Raw genomic sequence first — 14,672 nt, forward strand, 5'->3', positions numbered from 1 at the left:
AATGGCTACTGGTGCATGTAGCAGTGCTACAGTACATCATGGTCCAAGTTCTACAATACCTATTTTTAAAATATCACCAATTGTTTCACATGAAAGAACCTGAAAGAATAGTTGCTGGATCTGGAACTAGAACTTGAAAGCCCCTAAGAATAGCTGCTGGACAGTGAGATTTGTCCATTCTGGAAGTTTATATGTGGCGCATTTCCATGCCATATGCCAAAATGTACCACCTTCAGATACCCATTAAAAATCCCACATTTCTGTTGCCTAAAAAACTTCAGAAGCATGAATAACATGGACCTGGCTGAAGACCAAACACAAATTATGGAGTGATTTGTGTTATGTAAAAGATGCTTCCAGGGACCAAAAAAAGGATAAATATGAACTTAGTTAGGGAGTTTGTAAATCTTTAAATGAACATTATTTTTGACCTCATCACAGTATCATGTACAAACATTTTTGAATAACAGCAGATTCACTGTACTGTTGATGCACTTATTTGTAAATTGCCAAATTGGGACTTTTTAGGGAAAGTTCTGATGCAAACTATCATTGTTTAATCATGTTTGATTCAACTCACTGAAGCTAAGCAGGTGTAAGCCTGGTCAGTACCTTGATGGGAGATCTCCTGGGAAAAACTAAGGTTGCTGCTGGAAGACGTTAGTGGGGCCAGCAAAAGGCACTCACCCTGCGGTCCATGTGGGTCCTAATGCACCAGTAAAGTGACAGGGACACTATAGTGTAAACAGGCGTCGTCCTTCGGATAAGACATAACACTGAGGTCCTGACTTTCTGTGGTCATTAAAAATCCCAGGGCGTTTCTCAAAAAGAGTAGGGGTGTAACCCTGACGTCCTGGCCAAATTTCCCACTGGCCCTTACCAATCATGGCCTCCTAATAATCCTCATCTATGAATTGGCTTCATTACTCTGCTCCTCTCCCGCCTGATAGCTGATGTGTGGTGAGTGTTCTGGCACACTATGGCGGTCGTTGCATCATCTAGGTGGATGCTGCACATTGGTGGTGGTCGAGGGGAGTCCCCATTACCTGTAAAGCGCTTTGAGTGGAGTGTCCAGAAACGCGCTATATACTGTAAGTGTAAGCAATTATTAATTATTATTATTATTATTGTGCTCACGACTTGTGTGTAGGATGGGACTTTTGCCTAAGCCTTTTTGCTTCTTTTTGCTTTGTTGAATCAATTTTGCCACTCAATGTTCCAGCATTTCTTTTCAGTCCACTATAAAAAAATATCTCTTGGAGACATTCTCGACCTCCTGCTCATCGTCAGTAGCTGGCACCCAAGTAAAAGGCAGCAAGCTTTGTTTTTATTAGCTACAGTATTATGGAATTTGAATTTAACACTACTGTAAGTTCACACTTCCCAGGGCATGCTGTGAAGCTATTACTCACAATCAATATATTCAAGATAAAGTATTGGCATTGCAAAAATTGTCTTGATTCCAAGGAAAATAATGCCCAGAATAAAAGAAGCCTCTATCCAGCACTACAGCGGAGATGACACTAGAACTGTAATTTATGGTATGAAACTGTACAGATAACAAAAGTTCAAAAGTCATATTGGTGTTTTCTAAGAAGAGTATTTTGTTTGTTTCTGCCTTTATGATTCCTTTGCACATGTTTTAAATGTGTCATTTCTTATTATCTTTATGGGTTATGCTATGCACAATATGCTTGGCAAATATCCCAAAGAATATAATCCATAAATGTACAATATTGCTGTTGTAATGCATAGTTATTATGAATTTCAAATGCTTGACAGATACCAACAATCTTATGTGCAGTTTGATTTTCTGAAATTGGGCTATTATGTAAATGGTACAGATGGCAGGTACAGCTTTCAGGTAGTATTGTCTTCCCCTTTGCAGACATCTTGAACAGATTTTTTGTGTCTGTCAGTGACCGTTTTTATATTGTGCATGGCAAGACATTACTGTAAATGTACATTTCTCACACAAAAAAATGTCCACTACCTTTGGGCCATTGTGTTTGTCCCATTAGCTGTAGCTTGAATATTGCTCTTTAACTCTGGGACAATGTCCCACAGACAACCTGTGCTTTGCTGTAAATGGTTTCATAAATGGTATTCTGCTACACACTAGAGAGTAACAATCAAGTTTCAGATTTGCAAACTTAAAATTACACAGTTACTACAGAAAGACTGTATCATGAGAAGTACATACAGTATGAGTATAGTTACTTCTGTATAACCCAGGGTATTTGTGAAAATACAATTTAAAACTAAAAAGATAATTTGTTGAAGAGGTACATTGCACTAGGCTTAAGAATGATTTGAGAGACTGAAACAATAGCTTATTTTGTGGGTTAACAGTACCAAAGATAAAATGAATTGCTGTTGTCGTAGGTGGAAGTATCTTTTTAAAATACACGCACAAAGCTAAGATCCTACACACTAATAATTGAGAATAAAACTAACAGATTTTTACCTCTTCAGGTAGTCCTATGTAGTAGGATTACAGCCTTTCCTTGTAGGTAAGATCAGACGTTATATAAAGTAAACAGATTGCGGTTGTCTTTGCTGAGGACTAATGTGATTTATACTCCTGTGTACAATTTGACTGATATACAACTGGGGCACTGCTACACATTACTAAATTGTGCGAGAGGATTCTATGCAAAAATTATTCTCTTTTGGCTTTATTGGGCTATTTATCATGTTGGGCTGGTAATTTTAACAACACCGCTTCTGAGCAGTGTTATTGTTTTATGAGGGAAGGGTAGGAACAGAGGGACACAGAGCAACGTGAGAGAGTTCCCCAGCTCAATAAAAAAGTGCAAGACTGTGTTTATGAACAAGAGAGTTTTGTGTGGATGGGTTTGAGTATTGTACACAGCAATAAAAGAGAAGTTTTTTCAGTTTTCACAAGTGTTCAACAGGAAACAATTTGAAATGCCTGACTCTCAATATTACTAATTCTAGCTTATCTGTGCCATACAATATTCAATATATCTAAAGTATGTCATTGCATACATTTTATTTAAACTTCAGTTACTGTTTGACTTTGTAGAAAAATACAGTATATATATATTCAAAATTCTTATTGCAGGTTCAAACTAAAGTGGTAGGTCTCTTTACCTATGAACACATACAGTACTTTACAGTGTATTATTATGTAGAGAACCTTTAAACAGGGCTTATTTAAAAAAAACTATAATAAGAAAATGAGATTTCCTACTAAAAAGTAATAATTTCCCCTAGGACATAATTTAAACATCTTACAAATGCTTTGAATGAACAAAACATATAACTAAAAAAATACAAGTGAATATATCAAAATATTAGTCACAAATGTACACTGCTTGTACAGTATGTGGCTCATTGGTCTAAGAGTATGATTTTTACATGACCTGGGTTGATATACTTAATTGATTCCACAGCACTCAGTACTTTGCATTACTCTTCCTAATTTTTGTGATCTTTAATTTAGTATATAGAAACTAGTAAATTAGTCAAGGTGTCATATGATTCCAAATTACGAAGGTTAGCAATACACTGTAGTCATAAAGAGATAAAAAGATAAAAAGAGATGTAATTTCCAACACCAATATTTTAAAAGACCTGAACCTGAAGTTATCTTTTTTCTCTTTATTTACCTAATTAATTTGTTGAATAATTTGGGATACTGTTTTTTGTCTTTTGATTTGTTCTGTGCTTCAAAAAGAAGCTATTTTAACTTTTGCCATCCATGTCCCGCAGATTGCATACTGTATATACTGTATATATCCTATCCCATTTTACTTCTCTAAAAAGTGTGTCTCATTTTTTCAAATATCAGAAATTTCTTCCGGAAAACATTTGCTTTGGACTCAACCTGTACACTTTCAAAATTAACCTTAAACACCACAAATTTGTTTGATGCGGTGTCTAATCCAATGTCATTTGTACCCACATGTACAGTAATATGACAGTCGCCTGCTGTAGCTAGGAGCCTGTTACAGTAACTCTCAGGACTATATCAATCACCTTAGCTCCAGTGAGACAGCCAACTGATATCGCCTCATGGTCTTTGCTACAAAATCTCAATTGCAATGTTCTGGAGAGTGGAGTATCCAACAATCACGACTTGTCTTTTTTTTATTCTTAACAATCAATATGTCTTACCAATCTGAGTCCGAGGCTGTAGTGGGATAAAGTTGTATGGTGACCGGATGTTTAATGGTATTATTTGGAAGAGAAGGTGAAATTGATCTCAGTCCACTACAGTCTGTTACTACAGTTTACCTCCCTGACAATCCAAGGTGCACACTTTCTTGAATATTGGTTTTGTCAGTTTTTTTTGTCAGTTTATCACTCTTGGAGCCCTTTAAATGCCTTCAGTTTATTTTCCAATGTCTTTACCCTTTCTTTTAGGGTGGCAGTAATCACAGATATACTGCACAGTACTTTGTCTTTTGCAGTCTTTCCAGGATGCTCTACATATCACACAAGCAAAAGATTTCAGCAGCAGTAATCAATTTTTCCTTAGATATCTTTGATCTTGGTACGAAACAGACTCAGCATTGCTCAGCTTTAGAGATCTGGTTGGATTAACCTAGAATGTGGTAATGCCACTGCTGTAGTGTACCTTTGTTGTATGTGTTTATTTGAATATATAGTATGTAGTAGTAAAAATGTAGTAAGTGGTGCTGTATCTTTAACAAGGAAGGTGTGATAGCTCAGCAAAGTGCAGTTTTATTGTGTAGGTGCTTGTAAAAGCTGCTTGTATACTATGGCACTTAGCAATTTAAAAAAAAACGTGACCCATAAATTTCAGTCATCAATTTTAGAAGTTATATAGTGGATGGTACTTGAGGCTATTGGCTTTCCACTCTAAGCAGATACCAGCTTCTGCTTTCATCATCTGTCACAATAGTATACCTGCAGTAAGCATTTTCCATCTGTCCCTGTGTGCTCAGTTTGACTGCAGTGATTTTCTTTAGAGAGTTTATGATTTGAGGCACCACTCAGTCTCCAAAATGTCTGGCTTAAGATCCCAGATAGGGCACTGCAGTTTTACTCTTGAACAAGCTGCTTTACTCAGATTTCTCTGGAAAGTGGGTGCAATGTAAGTTACTTTGGATAAAAGTGTTAGTCAAAATACATTTTACGTTTCAGCATTTGTAGCAAAAACATTTAGAAAACACCACCACTACCAAATGGGTTAGCTGGGCTGAAAGATATACTGTACTGTACACTGTTTTTGATCAGATGTACAATATGTATTAAAACATGAATACGTATTTAAATTAGTGAAAATAATTATTACATGATTTTACTAGTAATATCACATAAGAATAAGAAAGGTTACAAATGATAACTGGCCATTCAACACACACAGCTCATTTGGTTATTAGTTGGTGAGTAATCTGAACATCAGATCCAGTGATTGAAAGCCAGAGTATCAACTTTAACATCATGACTGATTTCTGAATTATTTTTTCTTATATTTAAGAACATTACAGTTGTTTTTATTCAGGACACCGATAACCAAATAAATTAAAAATATGTTTATTATATAACTATTCTCAAATTGAAATCTCCAGGAAATTCAAAAAAGTGAAAAAAAGTATTAGTTGCATAGCAAAAATGTAAAGCCAATAAATACCAAAATGTCTCATGGTCATGAGAGGTGAACAGAAAAAGTTTCTTCAGTTTTCTCACTTAGATAGAGATTCTTGTTAAATATGTTCCAACAGTTGCATAAAATGGAGCTCATATTAAATTAAAAACTAAATTTATAATTCTATAAAAATTTTTGTTGGAGACCAGGTTCACTTGAGCATTGCTTTGCATAAAGGCATTCAATTATGTGTCATATTATTCATTCCAGATTGTAGCTTTACGTGAGCAGAATGCACACATTCAGAGGAAAGTAGCATCTGGAGACGGATCTGAAGCTGAGCTGCTTGAAGGAGCTGAAGCTGGACAAAAAGTCCATGGAAAGGTATGTTTTCATTCTGATAATTTAAAGAAATTTCAGAGATGATTTATTTATCCATCCATTTCCTAACTGCTTCTTTAAATTCAAGGTCATGGAGGAGCATGGTTTAGGGAAGGTGACTCCGACTCCTTATGGATAGATTTCCAAAGGTTTGGGACATAACAGGAGAAGTTCCTGTCACCCTTTGAGTGTAGATGGGCTTGAGACAGGTAGTAGACCAGAATTAGAAGTTCGAAGATTGCAAGGGGGGAGTAGGACGATAGTAGCTCAGACAGGTAATGAGGTGCCAAGCCATGCAGAAACGTATAGGTGAGCATGAGGATTTTGAAGTCAACATGAAACCTGACACATAGGATGTAGTCTAACCATATTTCTGAGGTGAAAGAATGATGTTTTGATAATATGTTGCACATGTGGGTCGAATGTCATACCTGATTCAAATATCACCCCCAAGTTTTTCAATTTAGACTGAAGTTCACGTACAGTACCATCCACAGATAGGGTTATAGCACTGGCTTTACAAAGTTGATGGGGCTGCCAATAAGCATGACTTTGGTCTTGTCACAATTTAGATGAAGGAAATTTTGAGTCATCCATGTTTTTATGTCGGAGATGCAATTAGAGAGAATAGAGACAGCCACATCAGTGTCAAGTTTGGTATGGATGTAGATTTGGGTGTCATTAGCATAGAAGTGATAGTTGATGCCCTGTGACTTTAAAAGCTGACCAAGTTGAAACATGTAAATGTTTAAAAGTAGGGCACCCAGTATTGAGCCCTGAGGAACACCAGACTTAACGAGTCCAATTTCAGACCTAAATCAACCAAGAGAGACAAAGTGACAGAGATCAGTGAAGTAAAACTTGAACCATTTAAGAACAGTGTCAGAACCTCCAATCACAATCACAAAAGGAGAAAGTAAGATATCATGGTTAACAGTGTCGAGAGCAGCACTGAGATGAAGAAGAATGAGGATATAAAGATAACCAGAATCAGAAGCTATCAGAAGATCATTAGTGACTTTGACCAGGGCACTTTCTGTGCTGTGAATTTGCTGGAAGCCAGATTGGAGGGGTTTGAAAATGTTATTTGCAATTAGGTTTTTGGACTGTGGGAAGAAACTGGATCACTCAGAGGAAACCCAGACAAACATGGGGAGAACACACGATCTCCACACAGGTAGCACTCCATGTCTGAATTTGAATACAGGGCCCCAGTGCTGCGAGGCAGCAATACTAACCATTGTGAGGCCTATGATTAGAACATGTTTCAAGAAAAATAGAATTACAATGTGCTGGTCTTCTGATCTTGGACTTGGAGCCTCATAAATCAGTAACTGATATTTGTTTAGGGTTTTCAAGTGGCTAAATTAGCAAATATGCTTGCTTAGGGTGTAGTTCCTGATGATTTCAGGTAGTGTCTAGGTCATGTAATAGCTAACTGTGACTAGAATTGCCCATATGGCAATATATAATTTATATGGTTGAGATTGATCTGCCTGGGATCTCTTAGGCACCAACACTTGTGACTTACCATGCACCTGCAGACTTGCAATGATGTGAGTGATATACTGCGCTTCCAATTAGTGCAGATTCTTCAGCAGGATGTTGTAGGGCTTGCAACATGTAAAATGATTAATGCCTTTGTCCAGTAGGGTATACAGGAGGAGGATGTCTGCTTGTCTCAATCTTTTTTGTAGCCATACATGTGTTGCAGCTGTAAAACCAAACTATTTATCACCTATTCCAAATCAGGTGAATAGAAAATTAATGGGCAATTCAAAATAAAAAAATGTTACAGTTATGTCAGTAGAACAGTATGTCATATATATTTTCGTCTCTTACATGACTGCAGCTGGTCTCCCTAAGCCTTGGCTTTGGATCCCCTACATATACACATGAACACACTGTTACACAGTCCCTACATCCTATTTTCTGTAAAATAACAAGTTGTGACTAATAAAGAGCAGGGAATTGTGAAACTGAGGCAGATGCCAGTTTTACCAGACTGCCAATTATTATCCCACCCTGACTTGGTCCATAACCTGCTTTGCATAAGTGGGTCCCCTGTAGTTGTACTGTAATTGTAATAATGGGAGAGCTAGCCAAGAGTCTGTCTTCCTAAATCCTGACCTTAAGTGATAGTATACTGCACATCTCCCTACCAATTTAAATCTTCTGAGAAAGTTAACCATACTTTTTCTTTTTAAACGTAGGGGATAGCAAATCCACTTCTCCTCTCAAACCTAAGGAAATTCTAAGCCTTTTCCATTTTCTAACAGTAACCCAAACTCTAGTCGGACTAGATTGGTTAATTAGATTACTTCTCCTGTTTTCACAACCTTTTCACCATGAAATTAACCTTTCCTTGTTTATATAATGTGTGTACAGTACATTCCCATAGCACTGCCCATTCTCTCTAAATGACATTTTCTGTCTCAGTTATGCTAAATGGTATCTTCAAATTGAAACTTTTTTGATTTGATTCATTTTCATCCAGTACATTTGTGATTTGAAAGTAGTAAAATTGTTATGGAAGGATTCATTTATTTAGATTAATAAAGCCCATCAGCTTACGTTCGTTAAGGGAAAAAAAGTATAATTATAAGACTGAAATTACAGACAGGATGTAAAAACGTATTAAAGAAAAGAAACTGGAAATAGGCATTCGTGGAAGTGATTTATATGGCAATGATGTTAACATTATTCTTGGTGAGTATTGTTGGTGTTTTCTTATTGAAACAAATGCAGAAGTAAATATAAAAAATAGAAATTATACAATGTTACAGTATGTAGCTTACAACTGGAGTAAATTTATGCCCAGGTACTTTAAAAATGCAAGTACAAAAAAGAAGTAATACAGGATACTGGGAGACTGACTAGAGTTCATGATTCAAATTAGAAGTGCTGTTATACCCAGAAGGAGGCATATTTCCTGTGGGCTGTGATTCACTTCATGCCATAGTATGATTTATAAGGTTTGTGGCCTTTGAAATACTCTACATTGGATGTGACATTAAGACAAGGTCCTAACTTCCTTCAGGAAAGTCAGGCTTTCTCTTTCTCAGTATCCATTTTTAGCAAGAACAGAATGACGTTTACAGCAAAACAGCTTGCACTGCAATGAGTTCTCCCCACCAGCTGTGATGCTTGCACTTAAACGTAAGTGTAAGAAAGTTTTAAGCACTTTAAACAGTTTAAAATAAAAATTAATATTTTTTTTAAATGGAAAAAGCTTTACACCAGCTTAAAAGTATGTTGCTTCCATACATATTCAGACTGTGAACTTAAAGGGGAACTGCAACACTATTTTTTATGTTTTGGAGTTAGAAAGAATCAGGATTGATGAGTGCAGTTCAAACCACAATGAAAGTAAAATGTACTGCACATGGCAATGTGTAAAACCTCCAATTTACATCACAAAATAGCTGACATTTCCATTTATGTGCAGCAGCACCATATTGCCGTCATTGTCAGAACGAGGCAACAAAACATCCGCTGAAGTGAAGCAGCTCTATTACATTGTAAACAAGCAGGCTTGTGAATACACCTCTTTGAATCCATTAGAAATATTCCTCTTACTCGTTAAACCATATGTACAGTAATACATATCTTAACATAGTTTTTTTTTTCTATTTTTCTATCAAGCACTGATATCACCCTATGACTGCATCCTCTTTTCATTGGTTACTTTTTGTGGGTAATTATGGTATGAATGGCAAATTCTTTGAGCACAACTTTTGGTTCAGTATCTGAAATAAATTTATTATTGAGATTTAGTATCCGGTCTGAGAAATTGGGACTGCTTGAGATTTAATGTTGGATGCACCACTGACAGCAGTTATAGCTGCTAGTCTTTTTGAGTAAGTCTCTACCAACTTTACATACCGGATTGGCAGATTTGCTCAAGATCTCTGAAGCTGTTTGGTAATCACTTACAGATAGCAATTTCCAAGCCTCCACAGATTCTCAGTTTGATTGAAGTCAGGGCTTTGCCTGGCCACACAGAGACATTCACTTTCTAATTCTTTAAAAATTCCTTAGGCCTAGAAATAGATTTTCTAACGTTTCCTTGATGGCCAAGGCTTGAAGACAATGACAAAACCAAGGTATTATTTTACAGGACCTACAGAAATCTTAAAACCTAATAACATTATTCATTTTCCAAGCTGGTTGATCACTTTCTGTTGAATTGGAGTCTAATTTTGCCTACCAGGTATTGTGCTCTGTGCTTTGTGCCAGATGTCTTTTGTGCGGATCTATTTGATGCACGGTACATCTTGCTGGATTGGCAATGAGGTTGGCCCAGGCTTCCCGTGGGCCAGCCTGTACTCGTCTGCAGGTCTAAGTGGTGTGTGTATACTGTAAATGAGGCACATCAGTCTGCTGCTTCTACCTCTAAATTAATTATTCTCAGCACTTTAACAATCTTGGCTAATAAGCAAGTGACACTGCCCCTCAGTTTGGGCGATCACAGAACTTTATTGCTGCTTCAGTGTCTGTCTGCTATGTTTTTTTCTATTGTGGCTGGTATTTAAAGCTTTTGTTTTGCTTGTTTGTGAGACCTTCTATAAAGTTTCTTTTAGCTTACAACTATATTGTTTCTGAAGTTCTGGTTCCCAGTAGTGCAAAAGTATCTCTCTACCAGTGAGACAAATTTTGCTATATTGTCCAGTTGAAATTGCTGGTTTTATATTCAGTTTATTTATTTTTTATTTTTAATATATTTCTTAAAAGGCTTTCATACCAGTCCTTAATTGTTGCATTGTATTAGGGACTGATATAGTTGTTTTTTAAAGCATATATATGATGTTCATTTTTGCAGGCCCACGGTCTGTTATCTGCTTGTCAGAAGGTGCTAGAAGTGTAATACTGTACAGTACATGCACAATTTTTAAAATTAGATCTTGGGCATCTGGCGTTGTACTTTTTTCACACAGGAGACCCTTCAAATCACAAAATCATTACCCTTAACCTTATTGGCAGACATATAAAATCAATCACTAAAGCTTGTGAAGTTGTAAATGTAATCTCTTTTCACACCAAATTATGTCCTTGCACAGAGTAAATTGGATTGAATTTAGTTATTTTAAAAAAATAATAACCATTTTTAAATAGCTTTTTAACTGTCCCAACAGTTTTGTGTTGGACTAAACTAGTACAATTTGAAATAATTTGAATCAGTTCTGAATTGTACATCTGAATTTGTAGTCAAAAGACGCTCAATTACTGTATAAGTGCAACAAATTCCTAAAGTTATTATCAGAACAGTATAAAAGCAGAATTGCGGTGGATGGTGTAAGTAATACTTTTGATTTACTCTGGGTTTAGCAAGGAACACTTCTTACTGTATTTGAATAGAGAAAGTAAGTAGCAGGAAATAAGAAGCATATTTCAATAATGATGAAACAAAGTGCCATGAAAAATTTGTCTTGCCCCTTTGTGATCTGTTATTATGGAACAGGTTAATCACCCAAATGATTAGATCTGATTAGGATAATTAAGGATAATCTAAATGAGATGGTATTTTGAAAGAAAAAGCAGAGAATTCCCATTGGATTAAATCTGTGTTTAATTCTAATGTTATGGTATGTATGCGATCAGACCCCAGATTTGATTTTCCTTATCAGGCAAATGTCCAAGCTGCTTCATTTCCTGAATCCAAACAACCACAGACTTAAAACACCAAAAGCTAACCCCTGATGTGAGGATATTCTGTAAAAAGTGATATAACCGGAACAGATTCATTACGTACACTAGGAGCCCATTTTCCATGCAACTGTTCTGTAAAAGCTCTTTACAGTTTGGCTCTTTACATTAAAACTATGTTTTGTTGCTCCATATAGTGTTAATTTGATAAATTATGAACAGTATCAAAATAACACAAAGGCCCATAATGTACTGTACACTGTTACACTGTAACACCAAAGTCTAGTATCAGGTCATGTATGTAAGTACAGATATATGTATATTGCACTGTAATAATTCTATAAAAATGTTTTTTTACCTAGATTGTCTGATCTTGTTTTGGTAAGTGTATCTTATTTGTCAAGTTATTTTACACTGCACTGCTGGGTTACATTAAATTAATTAAAGATCAAGCAAAGAAGATGATACAGAGTTGAAAAAAGTATACCTGTACATTGTGTTCTGTTGTTCATTGTGTACTCACTGGGATTCAGGAGCTTGTAGTTTAATCTGTACCATGAGATCAGTCAAAACATGACTTGGAATTACAAGGTGTTTAGAAGTAACATTGTAAGTTGTTTTTTTTTGTCATGATGTTGAACGTGAATAAATCTATGACAAATATGTTTTTTCCTTATGTTATTCCAAAGAGAATAGTGTCCCAGCTCCGAGGTGCCCTCTCAAGGCAAGTGGTGGCCCTGAAGGAACTTGTGCTGGAGTGGCCTGTCTTTTCTTACAAACCTGCCTGTCTTTCTCGGAGCAGCGGATGTCCAACGGCTCCATCGACTCGACTGATGAGGCCAGCCAGGTGGTGGAGCTGCAGGAGCTGTTGGAGAAGCAGAACTACGAGCTGGCTCAGATGAAGGAGCGCATGTCCTCCCTGTCCTCCCGCGTCTCCGAGGTGGAGCAGGAGCTGGATACCGCCAGGAAGGACCTTATCAAGTCTGAGGAGATGAGCCAGAGATACCAGAGAGACATCAAAGAGGTGATGCATCAGCCCCAGTTACATCCCCAAATACCTTTCTTGAGTATCAGTTTGTAACTATGTCTCATTTACTTTATATTCTTGATAGGAAGATCCTGACTGGAGCAAAACCATAGTTCAAAGTGCCTCTATCAGACATACTGCACCTGTGCTACTATACAGTACAGTATATACATGTGTGTGAATTTATGCAATTCATCTATATAACCTTTATTATTTCTTGTTTATATTGAGCTTTTCATTATTTGTAACTTCTCCCACAACCAACTAAGAATTTTTAAATAGGGTTGTGCTCTTGAGTGTTTAAATAAGCATGAAGTTGATGAATAGGGAAAATGTTTTGTTGTACACAGGCCATGTGCCAGAAGGACGACATGGAGGAGCGCATCACCACCCTGGAAAAGCGTTACCTCAGTGCTCAAAGAGAGTCCACCTCACTGCATGACATCAGCGACAAGCTAGAGAATGAACTGGCCAACAAGGAGGCCTTCCTGCGGCAGGTTTGAAGCCTACTATTCAATGTCTGGGGTCTGCTTCAGATTACTCAAGACTAACCCAGTCAGCTCTTCTTTCTCTTTCCGTCCTGCTAGGAACACACAGTACCTTACACTCTGGATTGCAGATAAAAAAAAGAATCACACTTGATCAAAAGACAGTCCTCTAAAATGGCTGAAATGCGCTCACAAAATTAATATTTTATGTGTTCGGGACTGAGAATGCAGTGCAGTTCAGAATACAGTATATATTTTTTAAAGTTTATTATTTACTAATTAAATAATATAGAATATGAACAGTAAAATATACATAATATCTTAGTTTTACAAGGTATGGTGCCGTGTGGCAATTCAGTCTTATACTGTATCTCAAAACTCCATGTTACAATTTGGTTCCTAGTTTTTAAGGTTTCAAAATGCAAAGCCTGACCACGTTAAATATACATTATTTTAATATAGTGGACAGTCTAATAAAAATATAGTGTTTTGCAATTTACATGTACAATTTACAGTAATAAACCTTTCGTTTCTAGAACATCATTACTTTACTTACTCAATGTCATATTGACCTTATATTCGGTACCTAGGTAATAGTCTGAACATGTTCCTTCACCTTCTTATTGATGTGGTTAGTGTGGGAGGGATGTTTATTTTATTAAATCAAAGTATACAACATGCTGAAACTTTTAACTATTTGCAACAATATTGAATACATTTATTCCACAGGGTTACTCCTGGTGCCTCTACAGTAAACAGTTATTCCAACAATTATGTAATGAGACTCCCACACAATCTTGGAACAGTTTCAGTTTTTAATGCAAAATACTTTCTCTAAAAGTAAACATTTTGACAGCTTTGTGGGTTTTGAAAAACAAAGAGTAAAAAATAAAGAAGGTTATCTTGAGAATGCAGAAAAAAAACTGAAAAGGCCTAGTCAATCAATTCTGTTGTTTAGAAAAGTTGTGGAATGTAGTCCTGTTTTGCAGTTTTTGTTTTGTTTTGTTAACACTTAGTAAGCTTGAACCAGACCCATCTTAGAAGATGTTTTCCAATAAACTTTGGCAAAACCATTCCTTGAAAGTGATGTTCTTCTTGATGATTAGGCCTAGAATATTCTGAACCTTATGGCACCATTCCGTACTTAGTCATTCTTGCATTTAATCAAATTCTTGTCTGTTTTTTTTTTTTGGAGCAGTGGAGGTCCCCTGGAAATAATCTTTTAATTTTGTGAAATAGGCTTATGTCAGACTGTTTGGATAAAAAACATACATGCCATAGCATTGCTTCTGGAAAGGTCTAGTGTTGATTAATTTTTCACTCTAGCTCACTATTGGATATCTTGATCTTATTGCCATATTTTGGATGCCAAAAGCTTTTATTTTGATCACTGGAGGCTGAAGTTTCAAGGTGAGGAAACCGGGGACTATAGGAACTAGTACTGTATTCTCTCCACTGGCCTGAGTTCTGTTTTCCGATTGATAGTCTTTAATAGGCCCTTTAATACGCAACTCCAGGATAAAGCCCCAGGTCTACATTTCACTTAAGG

General features: G+C 36.5%; 1 protein-coding gene across 16 annotated transcripts in view; it reads left to right on the forward strand.

Moving 5' to 3' along the window:
* ppfia2 (PTPRF interacting protein alpha 2) overlaps positions 1–14,672 on the forward strand; it is a 308,407-nt gene that overhangs the window by 238,491 nt on the left and 55,244 nt on the right. For all 16 annotated transcript variants that reach the window (XM_088647226.1, XM_088647230.1, XM_088647231.1 and 13 more), the window contains 3 exons: positions 5,852–5,965; positions 12,411–12,632; positions 12,986–13,132. In XM_088647226.1, the coding sequence (XP_088503352.1) occupies positions 5,852–5,965; positions 12,411–12,632; positions 12,986–13,132 (483 nt within the window). The remainder of the gene's footprint in view (positions 1–5,851; positions 5,966–12,410; positions 12,633–12,985; positions 13,133–14,672) is intronic.

This window comes from Lepisosteus platostomus, chromosome 9 (assembly GCF_059453375.1).
Source record: "Lepisosteus platostomus isolate fLepPlt1 chromosome 9, fLepPlt1.hap1, whole genome shotgun sequence".
Taxonomy (NCBI): Eukaryota; Metazoa; Chordata; class Actinopteri; order Semionotiformes; family Lepisosteidae; genus Lepisosteus; species Lepisosteus platostomus.